Below are 15289 nucleotides of genomic sequence, written 5' to 3'. Positions count from 1 at the left end.
CAGTCCCTGTCCCACATCAGGCTCACGGTTTTAATCCCCATTTTACAGATGAGGTAACTGAGGCACAGAGAAGTGAAGTGACTTGCCTAACGCTCCACAGCAGACAAGTGGCGGAGCTAGGATTAGAACCCATGACCTTCTTATCGTCTCACTCCCAGACCCATGCTCTGTCCACCAGGCCTTGCTGCTTCTCATGCTGCTCTCTGCCTCAGTATCCCCCCAAATTGATCTGAAACCTCACCCACCACCCAGTAGAGAGCCGGGGAGCTCCTCGAGACCAGGGAGCAGGCTCCATCTTGACCGTGGGCCACAGGTGCCTCACACAGCACTGTGCCCTCTGTGGGTGCAGAGGAAATTCTTGTTGACGGACAGATTAATGCTGAAACACAACTTGGCAAGGGTTGGAGGGATGAAGGAAGCTGGGGTTGGCTCCCTCTGTGTTTTTCTCTGAACAGATTTTTCTGCCAGCCCCTCTCTTGTTCTATCCGCCTGTGTATTTGCTCCTGTTGCTCAAAACCTTTAGGATTTAATCACCAACAGATTCCCCGGACCGGAGTGAAGCGTTCTGCCCTCGAGTCTGACTTGGCTGACCAGACGGCTCCCCCACCGCCAGTCCCCAGGGCGGGTAGGAAATTGTCCCCAACTCCCAGAAGCCCAGGAGCCTCTCCAGGCATCTTTTATCGATTTCTAGTTCAGGGAGCAGCCAAGGGAGGAAAAGGCTCGGCGAGGCCCATCCTCTCCGTTTCCTCGCCACCTCCCTGACTACCCCTTGGCCCGCCCTGCTGTTTGGATCCGTTGGCCACTTTGGCCTGGGGCGTCGGGATCCAGGCTCGGGCCAGGATTCTTCACAGCTGTGTGGCTTCGAATTTGCAAACAAACAACGCTGCCTAGCAACACTTCCTCGACACTCAGCATCCCAGGCATCTCACACCAGGACAGTGCCATGTCAAAGGGATGTGAGCGGTCACCCCCTTCCTGAGGGGGAGAGTGGGATTGGGTCGTCCCCAGGGCTGGCCGAACAGGTCTCCTGAACCACACACTATCTCTGCTTTCGTTAAGTCTCCAGTCTGAAAGTCCCTGAGAGGACAAGGCTTCCTCCTTCCTTGACTTCTCTCATCTCTCTCTGTTTTCACTTTTATGATGCAAGAGGCCAAACCCTGCAGTTGAGGCTGAAAGCAACCAAGGGGAACCTACCTAGCAGCCTGTCCACATCAGACCAACCCAACCTGATGCGGCTAGAGTTTGGCGAGGGGGTGCGGAGGAAGGAGTGGATTCTGGCCACTTGATGAAAGAAAAACTTGCAAATTATTGTATATGAAAGACAACCCACATCTCTCCAGCACTGCAGCACTGCCTTGAAGCTCTCCAATCCAGTCCTGAGTTCAGTACCATGACCCCTGGGGTCACTCCCTATTGCTTACTGCTTTCAGAGTAGATCAGGTGGGCTTAGTGGGAAGATAAATTGGGAATCACACCTTAAGATGCCAGGCTGGGGAGGACATCTTGGATCTTTTCCTCCTCAAAAATGCAGCCCGGGAGCCTGAGAAACCCTTAAGGCAAAGCCTGCCACACAGGGGAGGAGGAGAAGATGGGGGTCAGAATGGGAGTGGGGCTGACACGTTATATTTTAAATCCCAATAAAATACAAGGTATTAACGAGCCCCTTGGCCCACCACGCCGCATGATGAAGGCTACTGTAAATGCAGACTGGAAGGTCCAGCTGGGGAACTTGGATAACCTGTTCTTCTCCTCTCAGGAAGCCGCAGACCTCTTCCCTCCCTCCCCAGGCCTTTCCTTCTCTCAGCTACCTTGTAAGTACCATGACAGCACCGTCCAAAAATTCCCAGAAAGCCAAATGTGGTCAAAGCGGGAGTGGGGTGTTCGGCCCCACTCTCTCTGCCTCTGCTCCACCCACTTTTCCCTCCTCCCCCGCCTCGTGTACATTAGCCACGAGATGGCCAGCTGTTTCCCGGGGTCTATGCACTGAGGCTCAAAAGGCGGGAAGGCCTTCCAAGAAAGTTGCTTTGGGGTGACAGATGTTCAAGAGGGAACTGGCAGGGACCCTTTCTAACCCGACGTCTGGTTTCTTTCAGGGCCCCCGCCAGTGGCTGATATCATTGTGTGCCGGCTGGAGCCTCCCCCGCGGGGTGGGAATCCCTCTGGAGAGGTGCGATCTGCAACGTGCTCTTGACGGGCCCGGCATTTTGCTACTCTCTAAGCCCGGGGCGGGAAGAGAAACTACTGCAGGAGCTGTGCAGAGTGTCCCCGGCAGGACAGAGAGCAAGAGGAAGGAGAGTCCCTCTCCCAGATCTGAAGAAGGTAGCTCCCTCCCCAGTCAGAACTGGCCACTGTGGCTGCTACTAGCAACTAAGATGGGGCCCGAGAGACCAGCAGGACAAATAGCTGTGGCACCGAATGAGGAAAGGTGGGACTGAAGCCACTAAAGCAGGCTCTCCTTGCTAAGCAAACCCAATCCCTCCACCATCCCTGTGAGAAAGATCACTTTCCCTGCTTCACCCCTCGGGACAAGGCCAAAGTGTGGCTAGTGAGGCATCTGTCTACCTGTTACCTTGCCTGTCTCACCACCGACCCCTCACCCACATCCTGCCTCTGGCCTGGAACGCCTTCCCTCCTCAAATCTGACAGACAATTAGTCTCCCCTCTTCAAAGCCTTACTGAAAGCGCACCTCCTCCAAGAGGTCTTCCCTAACTAGGCCCTCCTTTCCTCTTCTCTCACTCGCTTCTGCATCACCCTGACTCGCTCCCTTTATTCATCCCTCCTCCCCAGCCCCACAACACTTATGTACATGTCGGTAATTTATTCATTTATATTAATGTCTGTCTCCCCCTCTGGACTGTAAACTCACTGTGAACCGAGAATGTGTCTGTTTATTGTCATATTGTACTCACCCTAGAGCTTAATACAGTGCTCTGCACACAGTAAGCGCTCAGTAAATACGATTGAATGAATGAATTTGTCACAGCCCTAACCTTTCAGTCTCCGCCACCGGCACTACCACTGACTCTCCAGCAAGTCTGCCTTCCTCTCAGCAACGGCAGAAGAAGTGGGATGCAGCAGAATTGTGGCGGGAAGTGGTTTACCTGTCCGTTACCGGAGGTAGGGGCTGGGATTCTTTTTTCCAGGTAACCAGTGGTGGGGGGGAGCCCTGGGCTTCACAGGAAAGGGTCGTCTCTTGTCCAGCCACAGCAGTGACATTAATTGGTCCATCCAGGTCATGAGATCCATCCCCTATAATCTTGGGTTTGGCTAATGGAGGGAGAAAAGAAGGAGAAGGATCAGGAGGCGTGGTTCAAAAGATGAAGCTGAAGGTGAGTTGGTGGGAAAGAAACTAATACTGATTCCTCTAGAAGAGGTCCACAAGGTCCTCTAAAAGAGCTGGGAGCTCCACAAGATATCCTAGCTTAGGTCGCTCCAGATCACAGCCTCGCACCCAACCTCATTCATCTCCGACTACAACCCAGCCCATACACTTCACTCCTCTAAAACCAACACCTACTCACTGTACATCACTGAGAAGCAACATGGCCAGGGAGTCAGAATTCTAATCCCGGCTCTGCCTCTTGTCTGCTGTGTGAACTTGGGCAAGTGCCTTCACTTTACTGTGCCTCATTTACCTCACCTGTAAAATGGGAATTTAGACTGTGAGCCCCATGTGGGACAGGGACTGTGTCCAATCCAGTTTGCTTGTATCCCCGCCAGAGTTTAGTACAGTGACTGGCACATAGTAAGTGCTTAACAAATAGCAGAATCATTATTAATGTTATTATTACTACATCAATCTCATCTATCTCTCTGTCAATCCCTTACTCACATCCTCCCTCTCACCTAGAACTTAAGCACTTAATACAGTATTCTGCACAAAGTAATCGCTCAATAAATACAAGCCACTAACTGTTGAACTGTACTCTCCCAAGTGCTAGTACAGTGCTCTACACACAGTAGGCACTCAATAGTCTACCAACCGCTACATTGTACTCTCCCAAGCACTTAGTATAAAGTTCTACACAAATAAATGCTCAATAAATACAAGAAAACAACTTTTGAACTATACCAATCGCTTAGTACTATGCTCTGCCCACAGTAAGCGCTCAATAAATACAGGCTACCAGCTGTTGCCTCACACTCCCCCAAAGAGCTGAGTACACTGCTTTGCACCCGATAAGAGTTCAATAAATACGATCGATTGATTCCTGATACTTACTGTTGACCGAAAGCCGGATCTCCTGGGTGGAAAATCCCACCGCGTTGGTGGCTGTGCACACGTAGGCCCCTGCGTCTTGGGCAGCCGGCTGGGAGATCAGAAGGCTGCCGTCCCTGCTCACGTTGTGCCGGGGACTCCGAGAGGAGAGGGCGTTCGTTTCCTGTGAACAAACCCCGTACACCACAACAGGCCTAAGCGGACCGGGGTTCTCCCAGAGCACCCGACGGGCTATACTCCGCGACGTTGGCAGCGTGCATTTCCCTAAATGATTCCTCCCCAAGGCCCACCTAAAGGCGGCGGGTCACCTACCTTGGACCAAGATACAGCGGGCTTAGGAACTCCCGTGGAAACACACGGCAGAGAAACGGGAACCCCCTCATTGGTAACATGGTAAGTAGCAGTAGGCTGGATTCTGGGTGGCACTTTAACAAATAAAGTCCAGTTAAGAGTGAATAACGTCACATGGATGACACTTGATGGCTCAGTTGGGGTTTCTCTAGCGACGTGAGCAAAGTCAAGGCAAAAGAATCTAATGGAGAGGAAACTTGGAATTTAGACAAGCGTAGTCCTGACTCGTTATCACTTCTCCTCTCAATGAGCAAATGTAACATATTATATAATAGAGATCTTGATCATTTTTCTTTGGTCTCCCCACAGTAGGTGCTCAATAATTACCATGGACTCATTGATGGATTGGCACGATGAGAGGAACAATTAGAGGACAAGTTACATGGTAAGCAATTTAGAGGGTGGTGTTTATTATATTTGACTAAATATTATATAATTATAAAGTACGGATGACAGATATCACAAACCTACTCCACACTTTGAGAGGAGAAAGCGTATAATGCCTGGGAACACGGTAATTTGATTCAAGATATGGTCACTGCCCTCTTTAATAGGCAGGAAAACAAAGTCATAAGGGTCATACTGTGACGAACTGAGGGCAAAAAGAACACAGGAGTCCTGACAACCAGGACACTGCTCCCTCCACCTGACCTCACTACCTCATTATTAGGCTGTCACCTGTTAGAAAGCAGGGGTCATTATTTTTCATTCTTTTTCTGTGACATTTGTTAAGCACTTACTATGTGCCAGGCACTGTATTAAGTGCTTGGATAGATACAAGTTCATCAGGTTGGAAACAGTCCATGTCTCACATGGGGCTCACAGTCTTAAGCCCATTTCCCAGATGAGGTAACTGAGGCACAGAGAAAGTAAATAACTTGCCCCAGACGACACCACAGACAAGGGGCGGAGCCTGGATTAGGATCCACATCCGTCTGACTCCCAGGCCCGTGCTCTACCCGCTAGACCATGCTGTTTCTCATTTTTTGTTTCCTTTGATGATTCCCTACAGCACCCAGAACAGTGCTTTTCACACGGTGGGGCTCAGTAACTACTGCCAGCTTTGGGATGATGGTCGGAAGCTGTCCTTTGGGTTCCGCACCCCTTCCCCAGGGCCTCCTGATTGAGCAGGCCCAGAGGGGTCGCATCTTCAGATTCACAACGGCACAGTGTCACGGACAAAGTGGAGCCAAGGGTGTCCTCCGGCTCTGCCCATTCCGGGGCCCCAAGACTCACCCTGCACCACCAGCTTGACGTTCTGCCTCCGAGAGCCGGCCGCGTTGGCGACGATGCAGCTGTACTTGCCCGTGTCCTCCTGCAGGGTCCGGTCGACGTGGAAGCTGCCGTCGGCTCTGACCGAGAGGCGCCCTCCCTGCTGTAGCTGCAAAAAGAGGAGGGGAAGCTCAACCCCGTCCTCCAGCCAGGCTTGGGACGGAGCTGGGGAGGGGCAAGGCGTTGGGGCCGGCTAGCTGAACCAGCCCGCTCGTCCCCTCAGACGGTGGTCACCCCTTGAGGTCCCGGCTAGGCCGCTCCCCCGGATTGGAGGCTACGGGATTATCATGGGCTTTAAAGCACTCAAACATCTTGCCCTTTCCTGCCTCACCTCACTACTCTCCTACTACAACCCAACCCACACACTTCGCTCCTCTGGTGTCAACCTACTCACTATATTCATTCATTCATTCATTCCGTCGTATTTATTGAGCACTTACTGTGTGCAGAGCACTGTACTAAGCACTTAGAAAGTACGATTCGTCAACAAAGAGAGAAAATCCCTGCCCACAGCGGGTTCACATCTTGTCTATTTTGCCATCAACCTCTCGCCCAGGTCCTACCTCTGGCCTGGAACGCCCTTCCTCTTCATATTAGAAAATCACTCTCCCTCACCTCTTCAAAGCATTATTGAGGCACATCTCCTCCAAGAGGCCTTCCCTGACTAAGCCCTCATTTCCTTTCCTCCCACTCCCTTCTGCATCTTTCTGATTTGCTCCCTCTATTCACGTCCCCCTCAGCCCCACAGCACTTACACACATATCCAGAATACATTTATATTTAGTTTGTTGTGGGCGGGGAGTGCATCTATTATATTGTTATATTGCACTCTCCCAAGCGCTTAGTACAATGCTTCACACACAGTAAGTGCTCAATAAATGGATCGATGGATCAATTGACTGCACTCACCGGGTTGTCGTCCTTCACCCAGCGGCGCTCTGGGAAGGGCTTCCCGGCCAGGATGACGCAGGGCAGAGACACAGGCTGCCCCTCCAGGACCCGCACCACCGAGGCACTGTTGGCGATCTGCGGAGGGACTGTCAGAGGAGGGGACTATGAGAACAAGAGACTGTTTCTAATTTATCCTCTACTGTACATTTCCCAGCGCTTAATACAGAACTCTGCACACAGTAAGCACTCAATGATATTAAATTGAGGAGAAAACCCCCATCAGCCTCAACTCAGAGAAGCGGCATGGCATAGTGGATAGAATATGGGCCTGGGAGTCAGCAGGACTTGAGTTCTAATCCCGCCTCTGCCACTTGTCTGCTGTGAGACCTTGGGCAAGTCATTTCACTTCTCTGTGCCTCAGTTACCTTGTCTGTAAAATGGGGATTGAGACCATGAAGAGGGTAGGTAAGTCGGTGGGAGAGAGTTAAAGCAGTGCTTTATAGTCTGGAGATAAGATTTTGTTTGATACAGAGGGAGATGGGAAACAATTGGAGGGTTTTGCAGTGTGAAGAGACATATTTAATGGTATTTGTTCAAGGCTTACTATGTGCCAGGCATTGTGAGCCCCACTTGGGACGGGGACTGTGTCCAACTTGATTTGTTTGTATCCACCATGGCACTTAATAATAATGTTGGTATTTGTATTTGTTTTTGTTAAGCGCTTACTTTGTGCCGAGCACTGTTCTAAGCGCTGGGGTAGACACAGGGGAATCAGGTTGTCCCACGTGGGGCTCACAGTCTTAATCTTCATTTTACAGATGAGGTAACTGAGGCACAGAGAAGTTAAGTGACTCGCCCACAGTCACACAGCTGACAAGTGGCAGAGCCGGGAGTCGAACTCATGACCTCTGACTCCAAAGCCCAGGTTCTTTCCACTGAGCCACGCTGCTTCCCCTGACTTAGTACAGTGTCAGGGATAATGTAAGCACATAACAAATACCATAATCATTATTAATAACTCACTTTACGACTAGACTCCTGGCTTTTTGTTCCATTGTGTTCGCTGCTTCCTGAGAAAGACTTCCCCACCATACCCACCTAGGATCACTGGCCCCCAATTCCCAAATTTCCTCGGGAAACCACTGAATGCCTTACTGGTCACAGATCATTCAGAGACAGAATCCCACTAGCTTGGGAAACAAAAGCAGATGACAATAATAATTGTGCTGGGCACCACGGATACACAAACGGAGGAACCAAACCATGTCCGGTGACGGTAAGCTTGGCCTCGGCCTGGACCTTCCCGAAGTCGTTCTGGGCTCCGCAGATGTAGACGGCCTGATCTTCGGAAGTGACATCTGGAAGCAAAAGAGATGGAAGCCTGCTCAGTAGAGTCAACTCCAAAGTGGGTGCTGGGGCCCTTGGGGAAGGGAGGATTCCAGCTGGAAGTGGGCAAAGGAGAGGGCATTCTGCCCCCTGGAGAGAGAGGGGAGGGTGGAGAGGGAAATGGAGCAGTGTGGTCTAGTCGATAAAGCACGGGCCGGGGAGTCACGTCCTCCCGCGGTCCCGGAACGCCCTCCCTCCTCACCTCCGCCAAACTGATTCTCTTCCCCTCTTCAAAACCCTACTTAAAACTCACCTCCTCCAAGAGGCCTTCCCAGACTGAGCTCCTCTTCTCCTTCTACTCCCTCTACCACCCCCCCTCACCTCTCCGCAGCTAAACCCTCTTTTCCCCCTTTCCCTCTGCTCCTCCCCCTCTCCCTTCCCATCCCCTCAGCACTGTACTCGTCCGCTCAACTGTATATATTTCCATTACCCTATTTATTTTGTTAATGAATTGTACATCGCCTCGATTCTATTTAGTTGCCATCGGTTTTTACGAGATGTTCTTCCCCTCGACTCTATTTATCGCCATCGTTCTCGTCTGTCCGTCTCCCCCGATTAGACCGTAAGCCCGTCAAACGGCAGGGACCGTCTCTATCTGTTGCCGACTTGTTCATTCCAAGCGCTTAGTACAGTGCTCTGCACATAGTAAGCGCTCAATAAATACTATTGAATGAATGAATGAGTCAGAAGGACCTGGATTCTAATTCCAGTTCTACCACTTGTCTGCTGAGTGACCTTGGGTAAATCACTTAACTTCTCTGGGCCTCAGTTACCTCATCTGTAAAATCAGGATTAAGACCGTGAGGCCCCATATGGGGCACGTACGGTGTTCGAATTGCTTAGCTTGTAGCTAACCCAGTGCTTACTACTTACTAAAAAATGGACCCATTGAGGCTGCCCAGAGCTATCCAGGAGCACTCCATCAGCAACTGAAAACATACCGGAACCACCTCCCAGGGCACATCCGGGCTTCTGGACCTAACTAGACTTACAGCTCTCTCTGGATAAGCCAGCCCCACCTCACCCACCATAGGGGGAGCCCTGCAGGAAAAGCAGAAATTAGACTTTCTGGGCCCTAAAATAGCACACAAAATGCAGACAAATACCACACAATTCATTTTCATTTTAAAGTTTGCACTTAAGGTGCTTTTAAACCCAGGACTGCAGAGAATCTGAAAAATGGAACCCATGTAGTCAAGCATCCAACTGTATTCTGGCAGTGGAGGCCCAGATAATATGTCCACCTCCCAGCCCCTGCCAATCCCATGCCTTAAATACTTTGTTCCTCCTGCTTTAGAGTGGTGGACACTGGAATCACAGGGGCTCAGTTTAATTCCTGATTTTGCTCTCAAGCAGCGCAGCTTAGTGAATAGTGCACAGATCTCCAAGTCAGGACCTGGGTTCTAATCCCAGCTCTGCTAGCTGTCTGCTGTGAGACCTTGGGCAAGTCATTTCACTTCTCTGTGCCTCGGTTACCTCATCTGTAAAATGGGGATTAAGACCGTGAGCCCTATGTGGGCCAGGGACACTCCGAGCTGATTAACCTTGTATCTACCCCGGTGCTTAGTACAATTCCTGGCACATCGTAAGTGCTTAACAAATACCACTATTATTGTTATTATCATTACAGTGTTCTGCACATAGTAAGCACTCAATAAGTACAGTTGATTGAGTCTCAGGTAGGGTTCAAAGTCTACGTAGGAAGAATAGCCATCTTACAGACGAGGGCACTGAGACACGAGGAAGTTAAATGACTTGACCAGGGTCACACAACAAACAATCGACAGAGCCAGGATTAGAACCCAGGGCCTCTGCCTACCAGGTCTGTGCTCTTTCTACCAAGCCACGTTGCTTCTCGAGTTGGGTCTTATGTGCAGGGTCCTCAGTCCATCCTCTCCCTGACCCCCTGCTACGTTTCCTCTTACTCTCCAAGAAGAGTGCTCCCGTCTCCAACTGCTTGGCCTTTCTGGCCAGCCCGGACAAGGCTGTCACCGGTCTACCATCCCACCGGGTCCAGGTGATCTGTGGGGGAGGGGTCCCCTCGGCCCGACAAGGCAGGATCACGGTCTGCCCCTCGTCTGCCGCCGTGTCCGGGGGCGTCTCCACCAGGCGGGGAGCATCTGCCGGGAGAGAGCGGAGTCAGTGAAGCGGTCGGGACAACAACAGAATCACAACAATGCTCGGCCCTGGTAACCACGCGGGAGGGAATGGGAGAGGGGGACCCAAGCGCCGGGGCGTTGGCCTTACGAGCTTCTCCGGCCTCATCCCAGGGAGAAAATAGAAGCAAGAATGATCCCTCTCATCCTCGTCGGAATTACACAACTCATTTGAAAAGGGAGAGTAAACCTGGATTTGGCTTCTTCCCACGCCACACTTGTGAGTTATTGGATGCGGGAGTGCCAGCTTCCCAGCGGAGGCGGGCAGTTGCTGGCCCCCACCAGCCCCATCTGTCCGAGGGGGTGCCATTTTCCCCCCACCACGCCCTGCGGCTCCTTCAAACGGCCCGTCCGTCCGTATTTCTCTGAGTCGGGATCCTTGGACGCAGAGAGCTGGAGCAGGACCAAGTATGATCTTTACAGAATGGTTGGCCGGGTGACCGACATCTTAAAGGGGTTCACGGAGGGGCCTGAGGTTTAGCTCCAGGGCTTTTCTGTCTCTGATTTCTATATTAGGGCCTTTCCCTGGCCCAGTCTTTCATTGGCCTCAGTGGCTTCCCACGCCCAGGGTTGCACCAAGAGGGTCAGGGCTTTCTCATCTACCAGGGTGCAAATTCACACTTTCACACTTCCAGCTCCCACATCCCTTAGATCCTCCCCCACCCTGTCTCTTCTGAAAAAATTACTTCAACACTGGATGGACCTTTCCAACTAGGGAGCAACAGCAAACCCGTCAATCAGTCAAAAACATTTACAGAGCCCTTCCTCGACTAAGCCCTCATTTCCTCTTCTCCCACTCTTTTCTACAATACCCTTGTATTGGATTTTTCCCCTTTATTTGCCCCTCCCTCTGCCCTACAGCACTTACGTACCTATCCCTAATATCCCTGCTCTGCCACTTATCAGCTGTGTGACTTTGGGCAAGTCACAACTTCTCTGTGCCTCAGTTACCTCATCTGTAAAAGGGGGATTAAGACTGTGAGCCCCACATGGGACAACCTGATTACCTTGTATCAACCCCAGTGCTTAGAACAGTACTTTGCACATAGTAAGCGCTTAACAAATACCATAATTATTATTAATTTACACTTCTGTCTCTCTCTCACTCTGTCCACCAGCTCTGTTATATTGTACTCCCCCAGAGGCCTAGTATGATGCTCTGCATGCAGTAAACACTCAATAAATGTGATTGATTGATTGATTGAGCACCCACTGTGTGCACAGCACTGCTCTAAGCAATCGGGAGAGTTGAGTATTTTTTTCAATCATACTTATTGAGGTTTACTGTGTGCACAGCACGGTATTAAGCGCTTAGCACTGTTCTAAGTTAATTCAATAGAATTAACAGACATGATGTCTGCCCTCAGGGAGTTTACAATCTAGCAGAGGAAAGAGACACTTAAGTAAATTACAGATAGGAGGAAATAAGATAAGATGTGTAAATAAATGCTATGGGAGTTGTGAGTATTTAAAAGCTTAGGTAGGGCTACAAGGATGATTTGTGGCAAAGGAGGCCACATTACTTCTCAGCTATGATTAGGGTCTGGACTGGTGTGGTGACTATTTGGATGAGGAGGAAGGGGAAATGCTGTAGAGAAAGAACTGACAGGATTTGTGTTACACTGAATGTAGAGGTTGAAAGAAAGGGAGGAGTCAAGGATAATGCCAAGTTACAGGTTTGAAAGTCAGGGAGGATGGTGGTGTTGTCGACTGACGGATAATTCGGTGGAGGAGAGGATTTGGGAGGGAAGATGAGAAGTTCAGTTTAGGGCATATTAAACTGGAGTCGGGATACTGATGCATAGAGATGTCCTGGAGGCAGGAGGAATTAGATAAGGAAATAAGAGAACACAGAGATGAAAAGTCAAGGCTAGAGATGGGTAAGTTGCATAGAAGTGGTGGTTGAAGCCCTGGGAGAGGATGAGCTCCTCAGGGGAGTGGATATAAATGGAGAATAAAAGGGGATCCAGAACAAAGCCTTGCAGGAACGCACAGTTAGGGGGTGGGAGGAAGAAGAAGAAGGGGCTCAAGAAACTGAGAAAGATCAGCCAGAGAGGAGAGGATGGAGTCAGAAAACCTCTAGCTGGAGGGTGTTTCCAGGAGAAGGGAGTGGTCCCCTGAGACAGAGCGGTATCTGTAGAATGACAAGGATGGGGAGCAGAAGCTGAGTGGAAATTATTGTGGCAACCCAACCTGCCCCTCAGCTCTCCCTGGGGGAGTTAAGATCCCGGACTTCTGACCAACCCTCCTCCAACCTGGGCCCTGGGCCTTCCTGAATAATATAGTCCCCTAAACTAGAAGCTCCTTTAGAGCAGGGGACTTGTATACCAACTTTATTATAATGTACTCTCCCAAATGCTTAGTACAGTGCTCAGCACATAGTAAGTGCTCAGTTAATACCACAGACTGATTAATAGTAGTGGTGAATTAATAGTAGTGGTGATGGTATTTACTGAGAACTGGAAGGCAACTCTGGCCTCTGCCACAGAGGTGCATGCCTCGCGGAAGAGGGAAGGACTGTGTGTTGTGGTCCCCCTCTTATTTCTGCAGCTTGGAAATGGGAGGGCAAGGCTAGGCCTGCTGCCCGTGGAAGCAGCCCATCCTCCCCCAGGCATGTTCTCCAGAGCCAACACAGCTTTTTATGTCTCTCCTCAACTCTCCCCACTTCATGGGACAGACTCTGTGGCAAGGAGTACAAGATCTCTGGGCACCTCTTTCCCCTTCCACTGAAGCTCTTCCTCCCTCCAATCTTGCCAAGAGACAGATGCTCCCTTGACCTCTCTGTCATTTACCCACTTCCTTCCCTCCAAGCTGGGATTGGAACAGATGTGGGCCTGAAAATAGCAGGAACTTTGGAGTCCAGTTGAGTGCTCTGGAGACCAAGGACAACCCCCGTCTTCAGTTTCCCTAAGGCCTGAGGCCTGTGGCTTGACTCCAGATGTTGCACTCTTTTTTCGGAACAATTTGAGGGAGTCCCATCTCCTGAGAATCAAGGCTCTTGACTCCAACCAGAGCCCCTTTACCCCCATTTTAACCCTTCCAAGTCCCCCAGCCAGTGTAGCAGGAAAAGCTCATTCCCTCTGCCTAATGTTTGGAAGCAGTGGACATCCATCCAAGCCATGACATCAAAAATCCCCCTTGCCCCGAGGGATTTGGGGATTTCCAGCTGAGATAAGCTGTGTGCAGGGAACACCACTGTTTACTGTTGCAGTATACTTTCCCAAGTCCTTAGTACAGTGCTCTGCACACAGTAAGTGCTCAATAAATACGAACGAATGAATGAAAATAAACACTGCTTGGAAAAATACAACAAGTGTGAGGGAAAGCCCTCATTTCTGCAGACAGCACTCCAAGGGAAAACATAGAAGTAGGAAGGAGAATCTTGGGATGTCAGTGGGCTCATGAGAACCCATCTCCAGCTCCCCAGAGTCCTCAGCTCCTCACCTACAAGGCCTCTGTTTCTTCCCTGCCAAGCCTGTGGCTCTTGTGGCTGAGGAGGTCTACTAAACTGCTCAGGTTCTGGCAGCAGGACTGTCCTTCCTCGCAGACCTGTTGCTCCACCCACCAAATCTGGTATATTATTAAAAAAAAGTATAATAATTGTGGAATTTGTTAAGTATTTATGTGTCAAGCACTGTACTAAGTGCTGGGGTACTTAGATTCGGACCCTTTATTCACCCCTCCCTCAGCTCCATGGCACCTATGTACCTATCCATAATTTATTTATCTTAATGTCTTTCTCCCTGCTTATTGTGGACAGAGAATGCGTCTATCAACTCTATATTCTACTCTTTCAAATGCTTAGTAAAGTGCTCTGCACAGAGTAAATGCTCAATATATAACAGTAAGGGCTCAATAAATGCCACTGATTGATTAGGGAACATACAAAATAATCAGGTCCCATATGGGGCTAATAGTCTAAGTAGGAGGGAGAACAGGTATTGAATCCTCATTTTGCAGATGAAGGAACTGACACACGGAGAATTTCAGTGGTTTGCCCAAGGTCCCAGAGCAGGTAAGTGGCAGATCTGGGATTAGAACCCAGCTCCTCTGACTCCTAAACCAGTGCTCTAGCCACTAGACCATGCTGCCTCTAATGGCTTGAGGCCACTCTTCACAGCCAAAACGGAGGAGGAGGAAACTGCAGAGTGCTACTTTTGGGTAAGAGGGGAGAAGGCAGGCCATGGTGGCTTCCCTAAAAGCGTGGAAGTGGAGGTAGTCCTCTAGAGGACTAGACTACACTCCTGCCTCTGGCCTGCAATGCCCTCCTTCCTCAAATCTAACAGACGATTACACTTCCCCTCTTCAAAGCCTTTTTGAAGGCACATCTCTTCCAAGAGGGCTTCCCTGACTAAGCCGTCCTTTCTTCTGCTCCCATTCTCGTCTGCATTGCCCTGACTTGCTCCCTTTATTCATTTCCCCTTCCAGCCCCACAGCACATATGCCCAGATCTGCAATTTATTTATTTGTATTACTATCTCCCCTTCTAGACTGTAAGCTCATTGTGGGCAGGGAATGTGTCTGTTCACTGTTATATCGTACTCTCCCAAGTATTTAGTACAGTGCTCTGCACACAGTAAGTCCTCCGTAAATACAACTGTCAGGAAAAGGGTTTAGCCATCCCAAAGCGCAGCCCCACAAGCTGGAAACCTATGAAGGAGCTCCTGCCCAGCCCCCTACCCCCAGCCTCAGGGGGCAACTTTGACCTGGTGTCAGGAATAATAATGTTGGTGTTTGTTAAGCGCTTACTATGTGCAGAGCACTGTTCTAAGCGCTGGGGTAGATACAGGGTAATCAGGTCGTCCCACGTGAGGCTCACAGTTAATTCCCATTTTACAGATGAGGTAACTGAGGCACCGAGAAGTTAAGTGACTTACCCACAGTCACACAGCTGACAAGCGGCAGAGGCGGGAGCCGAACCCATGACTCCTGAGTCCTAAGCCCAGGCTCTTTCCACTGAGACACGCTGCTTCCAACCCCCCTAGGAGGTTCCCAATGCCCAGAAACATCCCT

At 50.3% G+C, this 15289-nt stretch overlaps 1 protein-coding gene across 1 annotated transcript in view; it reads right to left on the bottom strand.

Annotated features, from left to right (window-relative positions):
* Positions 1-15289, bottom strand: part of HMCN2 (hemicentin 2) — a 138387-nt gene that overhangs the window by 92346 nt on the left and 30752 nt on the right. The window contains exons 16-22 of the mRNA XM_039911770.1: positions 10046-10240; positions 7997-8092; positions 6753-6880; positions 5808-5952; positions 4533-4645; positions 4224-4383; positions 3103-3268 (exon numbers count right to left, since the gene is read on the bottom strand). Coding sequence (XP_039767704.1) covers positions 3103-3268; positions 4224-4383; positions 4533-4645; positions 5808-5952; positions 6753-6880; positions 7997-8092; positions 10046-10240 — 1003 coding nt within the window. The remainder of the gene's footprint in view (positions 1-3102; positions 3269-4223; positions 4384-4532; positions 4646-5807; positions 5953-6752; positions 6881-7996; positions 8093-10045; positions 10241-15289) is intronic.

Source organism: Ornithorhynchus anatinus, chromosome 4, assembly GCF_004115215.2.
Source record: "Ornithorhynchus anatinus isolate Pmale09 chromosome 4, mOrnAna1.pri.v4, whole genome shotgun sequence".
NCBI classification, from domain to species: Eukaryota; Metazoa; Chordata; class Mammalia; order Monotremata; family Ornithorhynchidae; genus Ornithorhynchus; species Ornithorhynchus anatinus.
Note: the sequence above shows the minus strand (reverse complement) of the source record. Positions and strands in the feature narration are given on the sequence as shown.